This window comes from Hyperolius riggenbachi, chromosome 8 (genome assembly GCF_040937935.1).
Source record: "Hyperolius riggenbachi isolate aHypRig1 chromosome 8, aHypRig1.pri, whole genome shotgun sequence".
Classification (NCBI taxonomy): Eukaryota; Metazoa; Chordata; class Amphibia; order Anura; family Hyperoliidae; genus Hyperolius; species Hyperolius riggenbachi.
In genome coordinates this window covers 295,897,290-295,923,835 of record NC_090653.1, presented here as the reverse complement: position 1 = coordinate 295,923,835, position 26,546 = coordinate 295,897,290, and the positions used below count along the sequence as shown (strand labels likewise).

The following is a 26,546-nucleotide window of genomic DNA, read 5'->3' as shown; positions in this document are numbered from 1 at the left end:
ACTGCCAAGAGATCGCTACGGCAACCAGCCAACCATATTTATTGTATGGCAGCAGCAGGGAGACCGTTAGGAGATCGCTACGGCAACCAGCCAACCATATTTATTGTATGGCAGCAGCAGGGAGACCGTTAGATCTCTACGGCAACCAACCAACCGTATTTATTGTACAGCAGCAGGGAGACCACCAGGAGATCGCTATGGCAACAAACCAACCATATTTATTGTACAGCAGCAGCGTGACTGCTAGGAGATCGCTACGGCAACCAGCCAACCATATTTATTGTACAGCAGCAGGGAGACCACCAGGAGATCGCTATGGCAACAAACCAACCATATTTATTGTACAGCAGCAGCGTGACTGCTAGGAGATCGCTACGGCAACCAGCCAACCATATTTATTGTACAGCAGCAGGGAGACCGTTAGATCGCTACGGCAACCAGCCAACCGTATTTATTGTACAGCAGCAGGGAGACCACCAGGAGATTGCTATGGCAACAAGCCAACCATATTTATTGTACAGCAGCAGTGAGACTGCTAGGAGATCGCTACGGCAACCAACCACCATCAGTCACCTGCCAATTATCTGCCCTACCCCGTCCATATGTTGCTGGGATTTCATGAAAAGCTGCAGGTTTTGGGGTCACCACCAGGCTGGCCATCCTCAGTAATACGTTATTTTTTCCTTGACTCATCCACTGCCTGATATAACTGACCACTGCTTCCTGTGTTTATAGCTCCACCTACTTACAACCTCTACAGTGTGACTGCTGCTTTCTGTGTTTATAGCTCCTCTTACTTAAAACCTCTGCACACTGACCACTGCTTCCTGTGTTTATAGGTTTGGAAGAACAAAGAGAAATCGAGAGCCCGATATGGTGTAGTATTGTTAAGTTGGTTGTGGTTAAAGAGAACCTGTACTGAGTAAAAATATTTAAAATAAACACATGAGGTAACTTCAAATGAACATTACATAATTACCTTGCCATCAGTTCCTCTCAGAAGCTCACCATTTTCTTCTGACAATAATCCCTTCCAGTTCTGACAATATTTTGTCAGATCTGAAATATATCAGTTGCTGTCAGTAAAATATCAGTTGCTGTCAGTTACAGCTGAGAGGATAACTGATGTACCAGGTAATGTCCATGTTTCCCTATGGCTCAAGTGGGCGATGTTACAGTGTAACAGTGTGCTGACCAGAAAGCTGTTAGGAGGTAATGGCCATTTTCAAAATGGAGGACGGAAAATTCCCTTGATCACAGTGGACAAACAGGACGCGGGACAGGAGAAAGACACTGAGGAGTAGACTACATGGAAGGTAAGTATGACTTGTGTATGCTTATTTTGACTTTTAATTTTCAGTTCAGGTTTTCTTTAAAAGCTAAATATTTAGATATACTCACAAACATGGGTTACCCATAAGCAACCACTTCAAGTGCAGGTGGGGAGTATTAGAACCTGACCCCACTCAGGTTTTTAAGATGTCGCTCTCTGTAGATAGGAAACGGGATAGCACCCCTCCACCGAGGGTGGACTCAAGATTTCAGCAAGGCTTAGTGTACAGAGGCGCCAGAGTAGAATAAAAACGTTTAAAAAACGTCTAAAAGAGGGGGATGTTCAGGTGGACTTACCTCCCTCAAAAATATAAAACTCAATTGAGTCACAATATATCAATACAAATATTTTATTGAACTCCACTTAGTGCAACGCGTTTCGCAGGTGTGGTCCTGCTTCATCAGGCAAACAGGAGTATAACTCAATGGGTCTAGATGCCGAAGTGAGCGCCTCTGCCTCTGTTTGCCTGATGAAGCAGGACCACACCTGCGAAACGCGTTGCACTAAGTGGAGTTCAATAAAATATTTTTGTATTGATATATTGTGACTCAATTGAGTTTTATATTTTTGAGGGAGGTAAGTCCACCTGAACATCCCCCTCTTTTAGACGGTTTTTAAAAGTTTTTATTCTACTCTGGCGCCTCTGTACACCAAGCCTTGCTGAAATCCTGTGTTTATAGCGCCTCTTACTTACAATCTCTGCAGACTGACCGCTGCTTCCTGTGTTTATAGCTCCTCCTACTTACAGCATCTGCACACTGACTGCTGCTTTCTGTGCTTATAGCTCCTCCTACTTACAACCTCTGCACACTGACTGCTGCTTCCTGTGTATAGCTCCTCCTACTTACAATCTCTACAGTCTCACCGCCGCTTCTTGTTTAAAGCTCCTCTTAGTCTCTGCACACTGACAGCTGCTTCCTGTTTATAGCTCCTCCTACTTACAATCTCTGCAGGCTGACCGCTGCTTCCTGTTTATAGCTCCTCCTACTTACAATCTCTGCAGACTGACCGCTGCTTCCTGCGTTTATAGCTCCTCCTACTTACAATCTCTGCAGACTGACTGCTGCTTCCTGTTTATAGCTCCTCCTACTTACAATCTCTGCATGCTGACCGCTGCTTCCTGTGTTTATAGCGCCTCCTACTTGCGTTTGCTCACTGACCGGTGCTTTCTGTGTTTATAGCTCCTCCTACTTAAAACCTCTGCGCACACTTTCTGTTTTTCACAGGCCAAAGAAGCTCCGCTTCCACCCCAAACAGCTGTACTTCTCTGCCAGACAAGGGGAGCTGCAGAAGGTGCTCCTGATGCTGGGTGAGTGCAGGACGTCTGTCTGATGTGACCCCACCTGGAACCCTTATCCATAAGAGAGCAGATGCATTACTGTTTATGTTGCTTTACAGCGTGTGACATAGAATTCTGAGAGCAGGAGATTAGCACTGTAATGCTGGCATCCTCTTTTGGGTCCCAGTCATGTGTCATCATGTGATCAGGACCCAGAGGAGGGTGTCAGCATTACAGCATGTAACCTAGAATGTGCTTTGAGTCCTATGGGAGAAAAGCACTTTACAAATGTTATTTTATTGTATATTGTATAGAATGCTGAGAGCAGGAGATTGGCACTGTAATGCTGGCATCCTCTTTCGGGTCCCAGTCATGTGTCATATCATGTGATAAGGACCCCGGAGGAGGAAGTCAGCATTACAGCGTGTAACATAGAATGCTGAGAGCAGGAGCTTGGCGCTGTGATACCTACGTTCTCCTCCGGGCCCCTCCCACTCACGTCATATCATGTGATCAGGACCTGGAGGAGGAAGTCAGCGTTAAAGCGCCACTCGGTGGAGGAGGAAGATATTGGCGCTGTGATACTCGCATCCTCTTCCGGGTCCCAGTCGCACATCATATAAGGTGATTTGGACCCGGAGGATGTCAGTGTTACAGTGCCGCTTGGTGTTGGTGGAGGAGATGGGCGTTGTAATGCTAACATCCTCCTCCGGGTCCTGATCACAAGATATGAAGTGTGTCTGAGAGGAGGAAGTCAGCGTTACAGCGCCGCTCGGTGGAGGAGGAGATTGGCGGCATAATGCTGACATCCTCCTCTAGGTTCCAGTCACACGTCACATCATGTGATCAGGACCCAGAGGAGGATGTCAGTGTTACAGCGCCGCTCGGTGTTGGTGGAGGAGATGGGCGTTTTAATGCTGACATCCTCCTCCGGGTCCTGATCACAAGATCTGAAGTGTGACTGAGGGGAGGAAGTCAGTGTTACAGCGCCGCTCGGTGGAGGAGGAGATTGACGGCGTAATGCTGACATCCTCCTGTGGGTCCCAGTCACACGTCACATCATGTGATCAGGACCCAGAGGAGGATGTCAGTGTTACAGCACCGCTCGGTGGAGGAGGAGATTGACGGCGTAATGCTGACATCCTCCTCTAGGTCCCAGTCACACGTCACATCATGTGATCAGGACCCAGAGGCGGATGTCAGTGTTACAGCGCCGCTCGGTGGAGGAGGAGATTGACGGCGTAATGCTGACATCCTCCTCTAGGTCCCAGTCACACGTCACATCATGTGATCAGGACCCAGAGGCGGATGTCAGTGTTACAGCACCGCTCGGTGGAGGAGATTGACGGCGTAATGCTGACATCCTCCTCTAGATCCCAGTCACACGTCACATCATGTGATCAGGACCCAGAGGAGGATGTCAGTGTTACAGCGCCGCTCGGTGGAGGAGGAGATTGACGGCGTAATGCTGACATCCTCCTCTAGGTCCCAGTCACACGTCACATCATGTGATCAGGACCCAGAGGCGGATGTCAGTGTTACAGCGCCGCTCGGTGGAGGAGGAGATTGACGGCGTAATGCTGACATCCTCCTCTAGGTCCCAGTCACACGTCACATCATGTGATCAGGACCCAGAGGCGGATGTCAGTGTTACAGCGCCGCTCGGTGGAGGAGGAGATTGACGGCGTAATGCTGACATCCTCCTCTAGGTCCCAGTCACACGTCACATCATGTGATCAGGACCCAGAGGCGGATGTCAGTGTTACAGCGCCGCTCGGTGGAGGAGGAGATTGACGGCGTAATGCTGACATCCTCCTCTAGGTCCCAGTCACACGTCACATCATGTGATCAGGACCCAGAGGCGGATGTCAGTGTTACAGCGCCGCTCGGTGGAGGAGGAGATTGGCGGCGTAATGCTGACATCCTCCTGTGGGTCCCAGTCACACGTCACATCATGTGATCAGGACCCAGAGGCGGATGTCAGTGTTACAGCGCCGCTCGGTGGAGGAGGAGATTGACGGCGTAATGCTGACATCCTCCTCTAGGTCCCAGTCACACGTCACATCATGTGATCAGGACCCAGAGGAGGATGTCAGTGTTACAGCGCTGCTCGGTGTTGGTGGAGGACAGGAGATTCTGCGTCTGTATTAAACATCATGCTCTCCCTGCGCCGCTCTGTATTAGGCCTGGGTCGGGCCGCAGGGCACGCAACAAAAAGAAAACTAGCAGGAAAAAGGTTAAAGGTAAATTAGCACCATGTAAAATAGAATGTGAGGTTCTTGTACATTGATTGGTTTTCCTGGTAGATTCCATCGCTGTGATTGGATCTGCTGGAGTATGATACCTCTCTGCCTGATTGTCATTTAGATCGATTTCTGCCTAAAGTCAATTGAACTTGACAGCTCCAGACGGAGGATCTCACTAGAAAGGGTTTGAGGTGAGATGGTAGTGAGATCCCCCCCCACAGCTATTAGCGTCCCCCGGAGCACCTGCAGAGTGAGCTCACCTGTCCGGCCGCGTCTCTCCCTCTTCTGTCTCCTTCCCTGGTCACCGGTGCCCAGACCTGGCAGCGTGTTATGCGAGTGCATACATGCCATGGAGCACAGAGAACAGGCACTGGTGATCAGGGATGGGAGCTGCACATGCAAGCAATCTGCAGGGGCCCTGGGGACCCGTCAGCTGGCTACAACCTTATTTTACAACCGATTAAATTCCTTTTTTTCCTCAGAATTCTACACACAACGCCCCATAATGACAATAGGAAAAACGTTTACTTGAGGTTTTGGCAAATGTATTACAAATAAAAATAAACTAGAAAGCACATGTACACAAGTATTCACAGACTTTGCCATGAAGCTCAAAATTGAGCTCCGTTGCATCCTGTTTCCTCTGATCATCCTTGAGATGTTTCTGCAGCTTCACTGGAGTCCTCCTGTGGTAAATTCAGCTGATTGGACAGGATTTGGAGAAGCACAAACCTGTCTATATAAAGGTCCCACAGTTCTATATAAGGTCACACAGTTGTCCGTTCCTGTCAGAGCACAAACCAAGTGTCACCGAACAGCCGTGAGAAACGTGGGCGAATTGGAAGGCAATTTGCAGTCTGACCACTAGGGCTCCTGTGACACCAAGCATGAAGTGAAAGAAGTTGTCTGTAGACCTCTGAGATAGGATTGTCTCCAGGAACAAATCTGGGGAAGGTTACTGAAACATTTCTGCTGCTTTGAAGGTCCCAATGATTACAGTGGCCTCCATCATCTGTAAGTGGAAGACGTTCGAAACCACCAGGGCCCATATGCAATTCACTTTTTCACCTGAGTTTTCTCCTGGGTGATATAACCACAACTGGTAAAAAAAATGCCTGAACAGTTATTTTAAATGCAAGATTAAAAGTTATCTCCTAGGAGAAAGCTTGGGAGAAAAGGTGAATTGCATATGGGGTCCAGGACTCTTCCTAGAGTTGGCCGGCGGTCATCTAAACTGAGCGATCGAGGGAGAAGGGCCTTAGAAAGGGGACCAAGAACCCGGTGGTCACTCTGTCAGAGCTCCGGAGGTCCTCTGTGGAGAGAGGAGTACCTTCCAGAAGGACAACCATCTCTACAAGACAAGAGACAAGACAAGGCAAATAACATTTATATCACACTTTTCTCCTGGCGGACTCAAAGCACCAGAGCAGCAGCCACTAGGACGCGCTCTATAGGCAGTAGCAGTGTTAGGAAGACTTGCCTAAGGTCTCCTACTGAATAGGTGCTGGCTTACTGAACAGGCAGAGACAAGATTCGAACCCTGGTCTCCTGTGTCAGAGGCAGAGCCCTTAACCATTACACCATCCAGCCAATCAGACCTGTATGGTAGAGTGGCCAGACGGAAGCCGCTCCAACCTGATGGAGCTTGAGAGGTGCTGCAGAGAGGAATGGGCAACACTGGCCAGGGAGAGGTGCTGCAGAGAGGACTGAGCGACACTGGCCAGGGAGAGAAGCTGCAGAGAGGACTGGGCGACACTGGCCAGGGAGAGGAGCTGCAGAGAGGACTGGGTGACACTGGCCAGGGAGAGGAGCTGCAGAGAGCACTGGGCGACACTGGCCAGGGAGAGGTGCTGCAGAGAGGACTGGGTGACACTGGCCAGGGAGAGGAGCTGCAGAGAGGACTGGGTGACACTGGCCAGGGAGAGGAGCTGCAGAGAGGACTGGGTGACACTGGCCAGGGAGAGGAGCTGCAGAGAGGACTGGGCGACACTGGCCAGGGAGAGGTGCTGCAGAGAGGACTGGGTGACACTGGCCAGGGAGAGGTGCTGCAGAGAGGACTGGGCGACACTGGCCAGGGAGAGGTGCTGCAGAGAGGACTGGGTGACACTGGCCAGGGAGAGGAGCTGCAGAGAGCACTGGGCGACACTGGCCAGGGAGAGGAGCTGCAGAGAGGACTGGGTGACACTGGCCAGGGAGAGGAGCTGCAGAGAGCACTGGGCGACACTGGCCAGGGAGAGGAGCTGCAGAGAGCACTGGGCGACACTGGCCAGGGAGAGGAGCTGCAGAGAGGACTGGGCGACACTGGCCAGGGAGAGGAGCTGCAGAGAGGACTGGGCGACACTGGCCAGGGAGAGGAGCTGCAGAGAGGACTGGGTGACACTGGCCAGGGAGAGGAGCTGCAGAGAGGACTGGGCGACACTGGCCAGGGAGAGGAGCTGCAGAGAGGACTGGGTGACACTGGCCAGGGAGAGGAGCTGCAGAGAGGACTGGGTGACACTGGCCAGGGAGAGGTGCTGCAGAGAGGACTGGGCGACACTGGCCAGGGAGAGGTGCTGCAGAGAGGACTGGGCGACACTGGCCAGGGAGAGGTGCTGCAGAGAGGACTGGGCGACACTGGCCAGGGAGAGGAGCTGCAGAGAGGACTGGGCGACACTGGCCAGGGAGAGGAGCTGCAGAGAGGACTGGGTGACACTGGCCAGGGAGAGGAGCTGCAGAGAGCACTGGGCGACACTGGCCAGGGAGAGGAGCTGCAGAGAGGACTGGGTGACACTGGCCAGGGAGAGGAGCTGCAGAGAGGACTGGGTGACACTGGCCAGGGAGAGGAGCTGCAGAGAGGACTGAGCGACACTGGTCAGGGAGAGGTGCTGCAGAGAGGACTGGGCGACACTGGCCAGGGAGAGGTGCTGCAGAGAGGACTGGGTGACACTGGCCAGGGAGAGGAGCTGCAGAGAGGACTGAGCGACACTGGTCAGGGAGAGGTGCTGCAGAGAGGACTGGGTGACACTGGCCAGGGAGAGGTGCTGCAGAGAGGACTGGGTGACACTGGCCAGGGAGAGGAGCTGCAGAGAGGACTGGGTGACACTGGCCAGGGAGAGGAGCTGCAGAGAGGACTGGGCGACACTGGCCAGGGAGAGGAGCTGCAGAGAGGACTGGGCGACACTGGCCAGGGAGAGGAGCTGCAGAGAGGACTGGGTGACACTGGCCAGGGAGAGGTGCTGCAGAGAGGACTGGGTGACACTGGCCAGGGAGAGGTGCTGCAGAGAGGACTGGGTGACACTGGCCAGGGAGAGGTGCTGCAGAGAGGACTGGGTGACACTGGCCAGGGAGAGGAGCTGCAGAGAGGACTGAGCGACACTGGCCAGGGAGAGAAGCTGCAGAGAGGACTGGGCGACACTGGCCAGGGAGAGGAGCTGCAGAGACGACTGGGTGACACTGGCCAGGGAGAGGAGCTGCAGAGAGGACTGGGTGCCACTGGCCAGGGAGAGGAGCTGCAGAGAGGACTGGGTGACACTGGCCAGGGAGAGGAGCTGCAGAGAGGACTGGGTGACACTGGCCAGGGAGAGGAGCTGCAGAGAGGACTGGGTGACACTGGCCAGGGAGAGGTGCTGCAGAGAGGACTGGGTGACACTGGCCAGGGAGAGGTGCTGCAGAGAGGACTGGGTGACACTGGCCAGGGAGAGGTGCTGCAGAGAGGACTGGGTGACACTGGCCAGGGAGAGGTGCTGCAGAGAGGACTGGGTGACACTGGCCAGGGAGAGGTGCTGCAGAGAGGACTGGGTGACACTGGCCAGGGAAAGGTGCTGCAGAGAGGACTGGGTGACACTGGCCAGGGAGAGGTGCTGCAGAGAGGACTGGGTGACACTGGCCAGGGAGAGGAGCTGCAGAGAGGACTGGGTGACACTGGCCAGGGAGAGGAGCTGCAGAGAGGACTGGGCGACACTGGCCAGGGAGAGGAGCTGCAGAGAGGAGTGGGCGACACTGGCCAGGGAGAGGTGCTGCAGAGAGGACTGGGTGACACTGGCCAGGGAGAGGAGCTGCAGAGGACTGGGTGACACTGGCCAGGGAGAGGTGCTGCAGAGAGGACTGGGTGACACTGGCCAGGGAGAGGAGCTGCAGAGAGGACTGGGTGACACTGGCCAGGGAGAGGTGCTGCAGAGAGGACTGGGTGACACTGGCCAGGGAGAGGAGCTGCAGAGGACTGGGTGACACTGGCCAGGGAGAGGTGCTGCAGAGAGGACTGGGTGACACTGGCCAGGGAGAGGAGCTGCAGAGGACTGGGTGACACTGGCCAGGGAGAGGTGCTGCAGAGAGGACTGGGTGACACTGGCCAGGGAGAGGAGCTGCAGAGAGGACTGGGCGACACTGGCCAGGGAGAGGAGCTGCAGAGAGGACTGAGCGACACTGGCCAGGGATAGGCTTGTGGCATCATATTCACAAAGACTTGAGGCTTTACTTGCTGCCAAAGGTACATCCACAGAGTACTGGGGAGGCTGTGAATACTTCTGTACATGGCATTTCTCAGGTTTTTTATTCTTAATAAATTTGCCAAAACCTCAATTAAACTTTTTTCACGTTGTCATTATGAGGTGTTGTGTGTGGAATTCTGAGGAAAATACTGAATGCAATCCAATTTGGAATAAGGCTGTAACATAACGGAATGTGGGAAAAGTGATGCGCTGCGTATACTTTCCGGATGATATATTATGCTTAGACTTCCCGTCGTGTTTCTGGCGGTCTTCTGGCCCCCACAGCGTGTATAATCCTCTCGTAGATGCGGCGGATGGCGCTCCCCTCGCTGACAGACGCACGCCGCGCTCAGGATTTGCTTTATCAGCCTCCTCCGGGGACAGAGACGACGTGAATTCCCCGAGCGGCCGACATTTCATGCAGACGTGGGCTGCGCCTGTTTCAGGCCGGGAAACGCACGCTAAAGTGCTGATGTGTGCACTCCACGCCGCTCGCTAATAAGCTCGCTCCAGCTGCAGGAGGCATGAAAGAGAATTAAATATGTGCGGTAGGAACGCCGGCAGGACCTGACATGACAGCCTCCCAGGAATGCACCCCCATCCCCCCACCATGCCTCTTGTGATGGGGGGGGGGGGGATAAGCTGCTCTTACCAAACATTACCTCATCTCCTGATCTGCACTGTGATCGGGGGGGGGGGGTGGGGGGCACAACATCAACAACGTCTGCTTCACCTACCAAACATTACCGGAGAGATCCTCACCTGTGTTCAGCCTAATATGTGCCTCAGGAACCCCGGAAGGACCTGACAGCCCCCCTGGATAGTGTAATGGTTAAGGGCTCTGCCTCTGACACGGGAGACCAGGGTTCCAATCTCGGCTCTGCCTGTTCAGTAAGCAAGCACCTATTCAGTAGGAGACCTTGGGCAAGTCTCCCTAACACTGCTACTGCCTATAGAGCGCGTCTTAGTGGCTGCAGCTCTGGCGCTTTGAGTCCGCCAGGAGAAAAGCACATTATAAATGTTCTGGGTTCGTTTGAAGTGTCCCCCCTCCTACACCCCCCCCCCCCATCCTCTGGAACGCAACACCCCTGCCCCCCCCCCTCCCCCCAAGGGAGATGCCCCCTCTGCCTCTCCTGATCTGCCCCGTGGTCCGGGGGGGGGGGGGGCACCATCCGCTACACTTACCACACATTACCAGAGAGAACCTCACCTGTATTCTGCCTAACGCGCTGCAGAGGGAGAAATCTCAGCAGAAAGCCAGATGAGCCGCTACACTCCAGGAATTCATGGCACACCTAATAGCTGGTACACACCATGCAATCTTCCCGCCAGATCCACCGACTGATCACTTCCACCTTGTCCAATCCACTTCCCAATGGAGAAATGGAACAATTTTAAGATCCGTACTGCACAAAATCGATCCCTTTTCCACATGCTGGAAACTATCGACAAGGAAATTTCCCATCGATCTGATGGAGAGATTGCATAGTGTGTATAAGCCTTACGTTCAGTTCGCTCACACTGTTATTGGGCATAAAAACACAAGTTTACCAACTAGAATAAGCATCTGAGAACAGCTAAAGCCACTACCCATATTCTCTATATCAGTATTTTGTGCAGACGGCTTTAGTCTTGCGAATCTCTTAAGCACAGAGGGCCCTGTAGGACTTGCGCACAGAGGGCCCTGTAGGACTTGCGCACAGAGGGCTCTGTAGGACTTGCGCACAGAGGGCTCTGTAGGACTTGCGCACAGAGGGCTCTGTAGGACTTGCGCACAGAGGGCTCTGTAGGACTTGCGCACAGAGGGCCCTGTAGGACTTGCGCACAGAGGGCTCTGTAGGACTTGCGCGCAGAGGGCCCTGTAGGACTTGCGCGCAGAGGGCCCTGTAGGACTTACGCGCAGAGGGCTCTGTAGGACTTGCGCGCAGAGGGCTCTGTAGGACTTGCGCGCAGAGGGCCCTGTAGGACTTGCGCGCAGAGGGCTCTGTGGGACTTGCGCGCAGAGGGCTCTGTAGGACTTGCGCGCAGAGGGCTCTGTAGGACTTGCGCGCAGAGGGCTCTGTAGGACTTGCGCGCAGAGGGCTCTGTAGGACTTGCGCGCAGAGGGCTCTGTAGGACTTGCGCGCAGAGGGCCCTGTAGGACTTGCGCGCAGAGGGCCCTGTAGGACTTGCGCGCAGAGGGCCCTGTAGGACTTGCGCGCAGAGGGCCCTGTAGGACTTGCGCGCAGAGGGCCCTGTAGGACTTGCGCGCAGAGGGCCCTGTAGGACTTGCGCGCAGAGGGCCCTGTAGGATTTGCGCGCAGAGGGCCCTGTAGGACTTGCGCGCAGAGGGCTCTGTAGGACTTGCGCACAGAGGGCTCTGTAGGACTTGCGCACAGAGGGCTCTGTAGGACTTGCGCACAGAGGGCTCTGTAGGACTTGCGCACAGAGGGCTCTGTAGGACTTGCGCAGAGGGCTCTGTAGGGCTTGCGCACAGAGGGCTCTGTAGGGCTTGCGCACAGAGGGCTCTGTAGGGCTTGCGCACAGAGGGCTCTGTAGGACTTGCGCACAGAGGGCTCTGTAGGACTTGCGCACAGAGGGCTCTGTAGGACTTGCGCACAGAGGGCTCTGTAGGACTTGCGCACAGAGGGCTCTGTAGGACTTGCGCACAGAGGGCTCTGTAGGACTTGCGCACAGAGGGCTCTGTAGGACTTGCGCACAGAGGGCTCTGTAGGACTTGCGCACAGAGGGCTCTGTAGGACTTGCGCACAGAGGGCTCTGTAGGACTTGCGCACAGAGGGCTCTGTAGGACTTGCGCACAGAGGGCTCTGTAGGACTTGCGCACAGAGGGCTCTGTAGGACTTGCGCACAGAGGGCTCTGTAGGACTTGCGCACAGAGGGCTCTGTAGGACTTGCGCACAGAGGGCTCTGTAGGACTTGCGCACAGAGGGCTCTGTAGGACTTGCGCACAGAGGGCTCTGTAGGACTTGCGCACAGAGGGCTCTGTAGGACTTGCGCACAGAGGGCTCTGTAGGACTTGCGCACAGAGGGCTCTGTAGGACTTGCGCACAGAGGGCTCTGTAGGACTTGCGCACAGAGGGCTCTGTAGGACTTGCGCACAGAGGGCTCTGTAGGACTTGCGCACAGAGGGCTCTGTAGGACTTGCGCACAGAGGGCTCTGTAGGACTTGCGCACAGAGGGCTCTGTAGGACTTGCGCACAGAGGGCTCTGTAGGACTTGCGCACAGAGGGCTCTGTAGGACTTGCGCACAGAGGGCTCTGTAGGACTTGCGCACAGAGGGCTCTGTAGGACTTGCGCACAGAGGGCTCTGTAGGACTTGCGCACAGAGGGCTCTGTAGGACTTGCGCACAGAGGGCTCTGTAGGACTTGCGCACAGAGGGCTCTGTAGGACTTGCGCACAGAGGGCTCTGTAGGACTTGCGCACAGAGGGCTCTGTAGGACTTGCGCACAGAGGGCTCTGTAGGACTTGCGCACAGAGGGCTCTGTAGGACTTGCGCACAGAGGGCTCTGTAGGACTTGCGCACAGAGGGCTCTGTAGGACTTGCGCACAGAGGGCTCTGTAGGACTTGCGCACAGAGGGCTCTGTAGGACTTGCGCACAGAGGGCTCTGTAGGACTTGCGCACAGAGGGCTCTGTAGGACTTGCGCACAGAGGGCTCTGTAGGACTTGCGCACAGAGGGCTCTGTAGGACTTGCGCACAGAGGGCTCTGTAGGACTTGCGCACAGAGGGCTCTGTAGGACTTGCGCACAGAGGGCCCTGTAGGACTTGCGCACAGAGGGCCCTGTAGGACTTGCGCACAGAGGGCCCTGTAGGACTTGCGCACAGAGGGCCCTGTAGGACTTGCGCACAGAGGGCCCTGTAGGACTTGCGCACAGAGGGCCCTGTAGGACTTGCGCACAGAGGGCCCTGTAGGACTTGCGCACAGAGGGCCCTGTAGGACTTGCGCACAGAGGGCCCTGTAGGACTTGCGCACAGAGGGCCCTGTAGGACCGGCGCACAGAGGGCCCTGTAGGACCGGCGCACAGAGGGCCCTGCATGATGCATGTCAGCCTCCATATCCCTCTTTGGTCAGATGTGCTTTAACCTCCCTGGCGGTTAATTTTTTTTGCCAAATTGGCAAAAATCCTTTTTTTTTAAAAAAAATTTTGTTTCATGTAAAGCTACCAGAGTGGTAGCTACATGAAACACCACTAGAGGGCGCATGTGTCCCTCTAGTGCGATCGTCGCCGGCATCTATACCAAACAGGGGAGCGCGTATATAACGCGTTCCCCTGTTTGGCTTCTCCTGTCGCCATGGCGACGATCGGGATGACGTCATGGACGTCAGCCGACGTCCTGACGTCAGACACCTCCGATCCAGCCCATAGCGCTGCCCGGAACTCATTGGTCCGGGCAGCGCAGGGCTCTGGCGGGGGGGGGCTCTTTCGCCGCTGTGTGCGGCCGATCGCCGCAGAGCGGCGGCGATCAAGCTTTGCGCGCGGCTAGCAAAGTGCTGGCTGCGCGCACAGCAATTTACAATATAAAAATCGCCCCACCAGGGGCTGAGATCTCCCCCTGCGCGGCATAGCCCGAGCTCAACTCGGGCTTACCGCCAGGGAGGTTAAGACAGTAGAGCCCTTTAGTGTGCAGAATTCTAGTACTGCTCCTATAGGTAAAAGAATGATGTATGTGGAAGCATGGCTGAACAGGAGGAGCTGCAGTTTGTAATGCTATCTCGAATTCTGCATTATATATCATAGCTTTAATGTAGGATGATTCTATTACACGTATGTATGGTGCACTAACACACACACGCCTGGCTACACATATTTATCCCCCTCTGCGCAAGTCGTGCCCCAATTTCTGCACACAGTGAGAGTATGGGACTAGGGAGGAGTCATTTCTTTGTGTAAATAGCCCGTCACTTGCCAGTATTTTAAAACAGAGCTTCAATTCAGCAATGCAAGCACTGCATTATTAATGCAGCAAACCTATTAATGAGGTGGTGTGATTGTTGCCGGGCAGCAGTTGCTGGTTGTTGCCTGGCAACAGCTGATGGCATGTCTATACATGTGAGCGATATAGAGATGGTTGGCTGATAATGTTGTGCTGTATTTTTCAGTGGATGGTATAGATCCGAACTACAAGATGGATCAGCACGGAAGGAGAACGCCGCTGCACGCCGCCGCCGAGATGGGCCACACTGACATATGTCACATGCTCGTTCAGGTGAGTCTCGCTGCTGTGTGAGGACGCCGATTCACCAAGCGGCCATACTGAGGAGTGGAGGTGTCACCTTTCCCTGCTAACAATCCCATCATGCAACTGTGCTCAGCTATCGCTCTGCCCCTCGGAGTCCCCCTTAATGTGGCCTGTATACATGAATTAATATTAGGAATCCCATCATGCAGCTGTGCTCAGCTATCACTGCCTCTCGGAGTCCCCCTTAATGTGGCCTGTATACATGAATTGATATTCAGAATCCCATCATGCAGCTGTGCTCAGCTATCACTGCCCCCCGGAGTCCCCCTTAATGTGGCCTGTATACATGTATTGATATTCAGAGTCCTGTGGCTATCGCTCTGCCCCCCGGAGTCCCCCTTAATGTGGCCAGTATACATGAATTGATACTCAGAATCCTCTCTTACACTCGCAGAACATGAGGTCATGTGACTTGTGGAAACATCACACATTTCTTGTCTCTTTTTACTTTTTGCCAAACGTGTGCGTTGTGGCCTTGAGCTTGATGAGGCAGATTGGGAAGAGACGTTATTGGCTGTAGAAAGTCATCCCTGTGTGTGAAATATCGTCTTGCTCGGGGGGCTCATTAGGTAGATCGCAAAGGACTTATGGTAGATCCCGGCCCCACTACATTTTCCATTCAGTATATACAAATGTGCTCCTAAAATTGCGCATAGGTAGATCATTTTGACTTACTAATTTTTTTAAGTAGCTCACAAGCCGAAACGAATGTTGGGCACCTCTGCTCTTGCCCAACTATCTATCCTACATCAGACGCCAGAGTCTAAGGCGGGTTTTCCACTAGCACCGCACAAATCAGCCGTATATGACCCTGCGCCACGGTGACGGTAATATGCATAGCCCCGCCCCCAGCTAGTGACGTACTCCTTGCTGGGCAGGATGTGCGTCACTGGCATTCCCGTCAGTGTGTTGTAACCTGTGTCCTCCATTGACTTGCATTGCTGCACACACCGTGCAGTAAGCTTGGATCATGCGGCAGCGCGCTGCAGACTTTGCGTCAGGAATGCGGAGGTTTGGACACTTTCAGCGCACTACATCGTGTTAAAGTGAACCCGAGGTGACAATAAACTGATGAGGTAAACAATTACATTTATCCTCCTACTCCTAAAAATGGCTTTAAGTATCCCATGGTTTTCTTTTATATTTATCCTCTTGAGGACCGCGATGTTAATCCTCCCCTAGTGACCAGGCCATTTTTCTTAATTGGGCCACTGCAGCTGTAAGGGCTTGCTGCAGGGCCGTACAACTCAGCACAAAAGTGACTCCGCCTCCCTTTTATCCCCACCAACAGAGCTCTCTGGTGGGGTCTGATCACTCCCCAGTTGTTGTGTTTTATATATATATATATATATATATATATATATATATATATATATATATATATATATATATATATATATATATATATATATATATATATATATATATATATATATATATATATATATATATATATATATTAGCTGATTGCCCGGCGTTGCGCGGTTATGTATTTGGCTGGTGTTGGCTCTGCATACTTTTTCTAACCCTAACACATAATTACTCAATGACCAAGTTTTTGAGCTTTGCGGACTTTGGCATCAATAATTTGCATTGAAATGAAAAAATCTGATTGGCTGTTTGTGGCTCCACCCCCTTTTCTGAATTTAAACCCCAGTCACCCAATAACCAACTGTAGCAGGTTTGAGGCCTGTGCCATTAACAGTGCAAGAATGGTAGCAATTAAATATTCCCCTTGAAAATCAACAGGTGAATTTTGATTGGCTGTTGTAGGCTCCACCCATTTTCCTGAGTATTCACACAAGTCATCCAGTAACCAACTGTGCAAAGTTTGACAACCCTGCCATAGTGTAATACATTTGCTCATTCATTTATTATTTTTTCAGCCTATGACAGCCGATCACTTCCCTGCCTCTGGAGGGACAGCTGTGTCACACGGCTGTCCCCAGTACAGCGCTGCATTGTTATTAGACGGTGGTCTCGCCGTCTATCAGTCTCCAAGCGGAGATCGCCGCTGGGAGACTGAAGGTGGAGCTCTGTCATTCCTACGTCATTCCCCTGCTATCTCCACCCGCAGCCATTCACGCCAATTGGCGTGGAGCGGTCGGCAAGTAGTTTAAAGAGCCGCTGTAACAAGAAAAAAATGTTCCCCTGGGGATTTCTTACCTCGGGAGGGGGAAGCCCCTGGATCCTATCGAGGCTTCTCCCGTCCTCTGTCCCATGGTCTCGCAGTGCCCTTCTGAAGCCACAGCTGACAATTTGTCAGGCTGTGGCACAGGGGCAGTAGCGCCTGCAATATTCACCTTCCCCGGCGCAGTAGTGGCTCTCGGCTCGGGATCAGGCGGAAATAGCCGATCCCAGTCACGTCCACTCTGCTGCGCAGGCGACTCAAGTTGAAGTGAACTCTTCAAAGGGATAGAGGGATGGATGCCTCATAGTGTCATTATCTTATCAGAAATAGGAAGCTTTCTCTAATTTGCATGCTTAGATAAGCTTGTTAATGTTGCTTAAAAAAACAAAAAAAACCTTCCCATAATCCCGCTGGCTCTGCACAGTTAGGCAATGGCACCCAGACCTGGTAAACAGGAATAGAATTTGCCCTGCAGTGGCTTTGTGCTGATAGCTCTCAGCCCTATACAGTATAGGCCTAGGGGGGTTGTAAACTTTCCATTTCATCTGGAGTCCTGGGTAATATAATACCTGTTATTAGTCTAATATATGAGGTTCCATTACTCCGTGTAAATGTTCCCTGTGTATCTCTGTACTGCTGATCCATCCTTGTTCAGTGACACTGACTGCCTCACTGGCTGATGTCTGGTAAATAATGTAATGATGTGCTGCCAGGTGCCCCCACCTACATGGGGGCACCTGGCAGCACATCATAACCTCATTAGTGCCAGCCACAGACAGAGCAGCTGGGGGCACCTGGCAGCACATCATTACCTCAGCAGTGCTGGCCACAGACAGAGCAGCTGGGGGCACCTGGCAGCACATCATAACCTCATTAGTGGCGGCCACAGACAGAGCAGCTGGGGGCACCTGGCTGCACATCATTACCTCAGCAGTGCCAGCCACAGACAGAGCAGCTGGGGGCACCTGGCAGCACATCATAACCTCATTAGTGCCGGCCACAGACATGTAGCTGGGGGCACCTGGCAGCACATCATTACCTCAGCAGTGCTGGCCACAGACAGAGCAGCTGGGGGGCACCTGGCAGCAAATCATTACCTCAGCCGTGCCAGCCACAGACAGAGCAGCTGGGGGCACCTGTCAGCACACCATAACCTCAGCAGTGCTGGCCACAGACATGTAGCTGGGGGCACGTGGCAGCACATCGTTACCTCAGCAGTGCTGGCCACAGACAGAGCAGCTGGGGGCACCTGGCAGCACATCATTACCTCAGCAGTGCCAGCCACAGACATGTAGCTGGTGGCACCTGGCAGCACATCATTACCTCAGCCGTATCAGCCAGACAGAGCAGCTGGGGGCACCTGGCAGCACACCATAACCTCAGCCGTATCAGCCACAGACAGAGCAGCTGGAGGCACCTGGCAGCACATCATTACCTCAGCAGTGCCAGCCACAGACAGAGCAGCTGGGGGCACCTGGCAGCACATCATTACCTCAGCCGTATCAGCCACAGACAGAGCAGCTGGGGGCACCTGGCAGCACATCATTACCTCAGCAGTGCCAGCCACAGACAGAGCAGCTGGGGGCACCTGGCAACACATCATTACCTCAGCTGTATCAGCCACAGACAGAGCAGCTGGGGGCACCTGGCAGCACATCATTACCTCAGCAGTGCTGGCCACAGACATGTAGCTGGGGGCACCTGGCAGCACATCAATACCTCAGCCGTATCAGCCACAGACAGAGCAGCTGGGGGCACCTGGCAGCACATCATTTACCTCAGCTGTATCAGCCACAGACAGAGCAGCTGGGGGCACCTGGCAGCACATCATTACCTCAGCAGTGCCAGCCACAGACATGTAGCTGGTGGCACCTGGCAGCACATCATTACCTCAGCCGTATCAGCCAGACAGAGCAGCTGGGGGCACCTGGCAGCACACCATAACCTCAGCCGTATCAGCCACAGACAGAGCAGCTGGGGGCACCTGGCAGCACATCATTACCTCAGCAGTGCTGGCCACAGACAGAGCAGCTGGGGGCACCTGGCAGCACATCATTACCTCAGCAGTGCTGGCCACAGACATGTAGCTGGGGGCACCTGGCAGCACACCATTACCTCAGCCGTATCAGCCACAGACAGAGCAGCTGGGGGCACCTGGCAGCACACCATAACCTCAGCCGTATCAGCCACAGACAGAGCAGCTGGGGGCACCTGGCAGCACATCATTACCTCAGCAGTGCTGGCCACAGACAGAGCAGCTGGGGGCACCTGGCAGCACATCATTACCTCAGCAGTGCTGGCCACAGACATGTAGCTGGGGGCACCTGGCAGCACATCATTACCTCAGCAGTGCTGGCCACAGACAGAGCAGCTGGGGGCACCTGGCAGCACATCATTACCTCAGCAGTGCTGGCCACAGACAGAGCAGCTGGGGGCACCTGGCAGCACATCATTACCTCAGCAGTGCTGGCCACAGACATGTAGCGGGGGGCACCTGGCAGCACATCATTACCTCAGCAGTGCTGGCCACAGACAGAGCAGCTGGGGGCACCTGGCAGCACATCATTACCTCAGCAGTGCCAGCCACAGACATGTAGCTGGTGGCACCTGGCAGCACATCATTACCTCAGCCGTATCAGCCAGACAGAGCAGCTGGGGGCACCTGGCAGCACACCATAACCTCAGCCGTATCAGCCACAGACAGAGCAGCTGGGAGCCCCGGAGCCGCTGTGCTGCCCACCCTGACTCCATTCTGTCCTGTCTCTCCCCTGCAGGCTGGTGCTAACCTGGATAACTGTGGTGAGGACCAGAGGACCCCCCTGATGGACTCTGCGGAGAACAACCACCTGGAAACTGTCAAGTATCTGGTGAAAGCCGGAGCGCTGCTGGACCCCAAGGTAACCGCCGCAGCCTCCTCCAGACAACCCCAACCCATTCTCAGGCCTCACCCCAACCCATTCTCAGGCCTCACCCCAACCCATTCTCAGGCCTCACCCCAACCCATTCTCAGGCCTCACCCCAACCCATTCTCAGGCCTCACCCCAACCCATTCTCAGGCCTCACCCTAACCCCAACTCATTCTCAGGTCTCACCCTAACCCCAACTCATTCTCAGGTCTCACCTTAACCCCAACCCATTCTCAGGCCTCACCCCAATCCATTCTCAGGCCTCACCCCAACCCCAATCCATTCTCAGGCCTCACCCCTAAGCCCAATCCATTCTCAGGCCTCACCCCTAAGCCCAATCCATTCTCAGGCCTCACCCCTACCCCAATCCATTCTCAGGTCTCACCCCTAACCCCAACCGATTCTCAGGTCTCACCCTAACCCCAACCCATTCTCAGGCCTCACCTCTCATTATCCTCTTCTTCCAGGACATCGAAGGCTCCACATGTCTGCATCTGGCATCCAAAAAGGGTCACTATGATGTGGTGAAATATCTGCTCTCCCATGCCGAAATGGATGTCAACTGCCAGGTAAGACTACCTCCTAGAGACCGGTGACATCACTGACGCCTCATATACATGAGAACACAGCCTATCCAATCACTAGAGACCAGTGACATCACTGACCCCTCATATACATGAGAACGCAGCCTATCCAATCACTAGAGACCGGTGACATCACTGACACCTCATATACATGAGAACGCAGCCTATCCAATCACTAGAGACCAGTGACCTCACTGACACCTCCTCTACATGAGAACGCAGCCTATCCAATCACTAGAGACCAGTGACATCACTGACACCTCATATACATGAGAACGCAGCCTATCCAATCACTAGAGACCAGTGACATCACTGACACCTCATATACATGAGAACGCAGCTTATCCAATCACTAGAGACCAGTGACATCACTGACGCCTCATATACAGCCTATCCAATCACCAGAGACCAGTGACATCACTGACCCCTCATATACATGAGAACACAGCCTATCCAATCACTAGAGACCAGTGACATCACTGACCCCTCATATACATGAGAACGCAGCCTATCCAATCACTAGAGACCAGTGACATCACTGACGCCTCATATACATGAGAACGCAGCCTATACAATCACTAGAGACCGGTGACATCACTGACACATCACATACATGAGAACGCAGCCTATCCAATCACTAGAGACCGGTGACATCACTGACCCCTCATATACATGAGAATGCAGCCTTTCCAATCACTAGAGACCAGTGACATCACTGACACCTCATATACATGAGAACGCAGCCTATCCAATCACTAGAGACCAGTGACATCACCGACACCTCATATACATGAGAACGCAGCCTATCCAAACACTAGAGACCAGTGACATCACCGACACCTCATATACATGAGAACGCAGCCTATCCAAACACTAGAGACCAGTGACATCACTGACCCCTCATATACATGAGAACGCAGCCTATCCAAACACTAGAGACCAGTGACATCACTGACACCTCATATACATGAGAACGCAGCCTATCCAAACACTAGAGACCAGTGACATCACTGGCCGCTCATATACATGAGAACGCAGCCTATCCAATCACTAGAGACCAGTGACATCACTGACCGCTCATATACATGAGAACGCAGCCTAGCCAATCACTAGAGACCAGTGACATCACTAACCCCTCATATACATGAGAAAGCAGCCTATCCAATCACTAGAGACCAGTGACATCACTGATGCCTCATATACATGAGAATGCAGCCTATCCAATCACTAGAGACCAGTGACATCACTGACACCTCATATACATGAGAACGCAGCCTATCCAATCACTAGAGACCAGTGACATCACTGACGCCTCATATACAGCCTATCCAATCACCAGAGACCAGTGACATCACTGACCCCTCATATACATGAGAACACAGCCTATCCAATCACTAGAGACCAGTGACATCACTGACCCCTCATATACATGAGAATGCAGCCTATCCAATCACTAGAGACCAGTGACATCACTGACCCCTCATATACATGAGAATGCAGCCTATCCAATCACTAGAGACCGGTGACATCACTGACGCCTCATATACATGAGAACGCAGCCTATCCAATCACTAGAGACCAGTGACATCACTGACGCCTCATATACATGAGAACGCAGCCTATACAATCACTAGAGACCGGTGACATCACTGACACATCACATACATGAGAACGCAGCCTATCCAATCACTAGAGACCAGTGACATCACTGACACCTCATATACATGAGAACGCAGCCAGTCCAATCACTAGAGACCAGTGACATCACCACACCTCATATACATGAGAACACAGCCTATCCAATCACTAGAGACCAGTGACATCACTAACACCTCATATACATGAGGACGCAGCCTATCCAATCACTAGAGACCAGTGACATCACTGACGCCTCATATACATGAGAACACAGCCTATCCAATCACTAGAGACCAGTGACATCACTGACCCCTCATATACATGAGAACGCAGCCTATCCAATCACTAGAGACCAGTGACATCACTGACCCCTCATACACATGAGAATGCAGCCTTTCCAATCACTAGAGACCAGTGACATCACTGACACCTCATATACATGAGAATGCAGCCTATCCAATCACTAGAGACCAGTGACATCACTGACACCTCATATACATGAGAGCGCAGCCTATCCAATCACTAGAGACCAGTGACATCACTGACCCCTCATACACATGAGAATGCAGCCTTTCCAATCACTAGAGACCAGTGACATCACTGACCCCTCATACACATGAGAATGCAGCCTTTCCAATCACTAGAGACCAGTGACATCACTGACGCCTCATATACATGAGAACGCAGCCTATCCAATCACTAGAGACCAGTGACATCACTGACCCCTCATACACATGAGAATGCAGCCTTTCCAATCACTAGAGACCAGTGACATCACTGACGCCTCATATACATGAGAACGCAGCCTATCCAATCACTAGAGACCAGTGACATCACTGACCCCTCATACACATGAGAACGCAGCCTATCCAATCACTAGAGACCAGTGACATCACTGACACCTCATATACATGAGAACGCAGCCTATCCAATCACTAGAGACCAGTGACATCACTGACCCCTCATATACATGAGAACGCAGCCTATCCAATCACTAGAGACCAGTGACATCACTGACCCCTCATATACATGAGAACGCAGCCTATCCAATCACTAGAGACCAGTGACATCACTGACACCTCATATACATGAGAACGCAGCCTATCCAATCACTAGAGACCAGTGACATCACTGACGCCTCATATACACGAGAACACAGCCTATCCAATCACTAGAGACCAGTGACATCACTGACCCCTCATATACATGAGAACGCAGCCTATCCAATCACTAGAGACCAGTGACATCACTGACACCTCATATACATGAGAATGCAGCCTATCCAATTACTAGAGACCAGTGACATCACTGACCCCTCATATACATGAGAACGCAGCCTATCCAATCACTAGAGGCCAGTGACATCACTGACACCTCATATACATGAGAACGCAGCCTATCCAATCACTAGAGACCAGTGACATCACTGACGCCTCATATACACGAGAACACAGCCTATCCAATCACTAGAGACCAGTGACATCACTGACGCCTCATATACATGAGAACGCAGCCTATCCAATCACTAGAGACCAGTGACCTCACTGACACCTCCTCTACATGAGAACGCAGCCTATCCAATCACTAGAGACCAGTGACATCACTGACACCTCATATACATGAGAACGCAGCCTATCCAATCACTAGAGACCAGTGACATCACTGACACCTCATATACATGAGAACGCAGCCTATCCAATCACTAGAGACCAGTGACATCACTGACGCCTCATATACAGCCTATCCAATCACCAGAGACCAGTGACATCACTGACCCCTCATATACATGAGAACACAGCCTATCCAATCACTAGAGACCAGTGACATCACTGACCCCTCATATACATGAGAACACAGCCTATCCAATCACTAGAGACCAGTGACATCACTGACGCCTCATATACATGAGAACGCAGCCTATACAATCACTAGAGACCGGTGACATCACTGACACATCACATACATGAGAACGCAGCCTATCCAATCACTAGAGACCGGTGACATCACTGACCCCTCATATACATGAGAATGCAGCCTTTCCAATCACTAGAGACCAGTGACATCACTGACACCTCATATACATGAGAACGCAGCCTATCCAATCACTAGAGACCAGTGACATCACCGACACCTCATATACATGAGAACGCAGCCTATCCAAACACTAGAGACCAGTGACATCACCGACACCTCATATACATGAGAACGCAGCCTATCCAAACACTAGAGACCAGTGACATCACTGACCCCTCATATACATGAGAACGCAGCCTATCCAAACACTAGAGACCAGTGACATCACTGACACCTCATATACATGAGAACGCAGCCTATCCAAACACTAGAGACCAGTGACATCACTGACACCTCATATACATGAGAACGCAGCCTATCCAATCACTAGAGACCAGTGACATCACTGACCGCTCATATACATGAGAACGCAGCCTAGCCAATCACTAGAGACCAGTGACATCACTAACCCCTCATATACATGAGAAAGCAGCCTATCCAATCACTAGAGACCAGTGACATCACTGATGCCTCATATACATGAGAATGCAGCCTATCCAATCACTAGAGACCAGTGACATCACTGATGCCTCATATACATGAGAATGCAGCCTATCCAATCACTAGAGACCAGTGACATCACTGACGCCTCATATACAGCCTATCCAATCACCAGAGACCAGTGACATCACTGACCCCTCATATACATGAGAACACAGCCTATCCAATCACTAGAGACCAGTGACATCACTGACCCCTCATATACATGAGAACGCAGCCTATCCAATCACTAGAGACCAGTGACATCACTGACGCCTCATATACATGAGAACGCAGCCTATACAATCACTAGAGACCGGTGACATCACTGACACATCACATACATGAGAACGCAGCCTATCCAATCACTAGAGACCAGTGACATCACTGACACCTCATATACATGAGAACGCAGCCAGTCCAATCACTAGAGACCAGTGACATCACCACACCTCATATACATGAGAACACAGCCTATCCAATCACTAGAGACCAGTGACATCACTAACACCTCATATACATGAGGACGCAGCCTATCCAATCACTAGAGACCAGTGACATCACCGACACCTCATATACATGAGAACGCAGCCTATCCAATCACTAGAGACCAGTGACATCACTGACGCCTCATATACATGAGAACACAGCCTATCCAATCACTAGAGACCAGTGACATCACTGACCCCTCATATACATGAGAACGCAGCCTATCCAATCACTAGAGACCAGTGACATCACTGACGCCTCATATACATGAGAACGCAGCCTATCCAATCACTAGAGACCGGTGACATCACTGACACATCACATACATGAGAACGCAGCCTATCCAATCACTAGAGACCAGTGACATCACTGACCCCTCATATACATGAGAATGCAGCCTTTCCAATCACTAGAGACCAGTGACATCACTGACCCCTCATATACATGAGAACGCAGCCTATCCAATCACTAGAGACCGGTGACATCACTGACACATCACATACATGAGAACGCAGCCTATCCAATCACTAGAGACCAGTGACATCACTGACCCCTCATATACATGAGAATGCAGCCTATCCAATCACTAGAGACCAGTGACATCACTGACGCCTCATATACATGAGAATGCAGCCTATCCAATCACTAGAGACCAGTGACATCACTGACACCTCATATACATGAGAGCGCAGCCTATCCAATCACTAGAGACCAGTGACATCACTGACCCCTCATACACATGAGAACGCAGCCTATCCAATCACTAGAGACCAGTGACATCACTGACACCTCATATACATGAGAACGCAGCCTATCCAATCACTAGAGACCAGTGACATCACTGACCCCTCATATACATGAGAACGCAGCCTATCCAATCACTAGAGACCAGTGACATCACTGACACCTCATATACATGAGAACGCAGCCTATCCAATCACTAGAGACCAGTGACATCACTGACGCCTCATATACACGAGAACACAGCCTATCCAATCACTAGAGACCAGTGACATCACTGACCCCTCATATACACGAGAACGCAGCCTATCCAATCACTAGAGACCAGTGACATCACTGACACCTCATATACATGAGAACGCAGCCTATCCAATCACTAGAGACCAGTGACATCACTGACACCTCATATACATGAGAATGCAGCCTATCCAATCACTAGAGACCAGTGACATCACTGACCCCTCATATACATGAGAACGCAGCCTATCCAATCACTAGAGACCAGTGACATCACTGACACCTCATATACATGAGAACGCAGCCTATCCAATCACTAGAGACCAGTGACATCACTGACGCCTCATATACACGAGAACACAGCCTATCCAATCACTAGAGACCAGTGACATCACTGACGCCTCATATACATGAGAACACAGCCTATCCAATCACTAGAGACCAGTGACATCACTGACCCCTCATATACATGAGAATGCAGCCTATCCAATCACTAGAGACCAGTGACATCACTGACGCCTCATATACATGAGAACACAGCCTATCCAATCACTAGAGACCAGTGACATCACTGACTCCTCATATACATGAGAACACAGCCTATCCAATCACTAGAGACCAGTGACATCACTGACCCCTCATATACATGAGAATGCAGCCTATCCAATCACTAGAGACCAGTGACATCACTGACCCCTCAT

The 26,546-nt window shown here is 52.2% G+C and overlaps 1 protein-coding gene across 10 annotated transcripts in view; it reads left to right on the top strand.

Annotated features, from left to right (window-relative positions):
- EHMT1 (euchromatic histone lysine methyltransferase 1) overlaps positions 1-26,546 on the top strand; it is a 185,417-nt gene that overhangs the window by 118,938 nt on the left and 39,933 nt on the right. For all 10 annotated transcript variants that reach the window (XM_068249180.1, XM_068249179.1, XM_068249184.1 and 7 more), the window contains exons 14-17: positions 2,560-2,642; positions 14,427-14,533; positions 19,472-19,594; positions 20,071-20,172. In XM_068249180.1, coding sequence (XP_068105281.1) covers positions 2,560-2,642; positions 14,427-14,533; positions 19,472-19,594; positions 20,071-20,172 — 415 coding nt within the window. The remainder of the gene's footprint in view (positions 1-2,559; positions 2,643-14,426; positions 14,534-19,471; positions 19,595-20,070; positions 20,173-26,546) is intronic.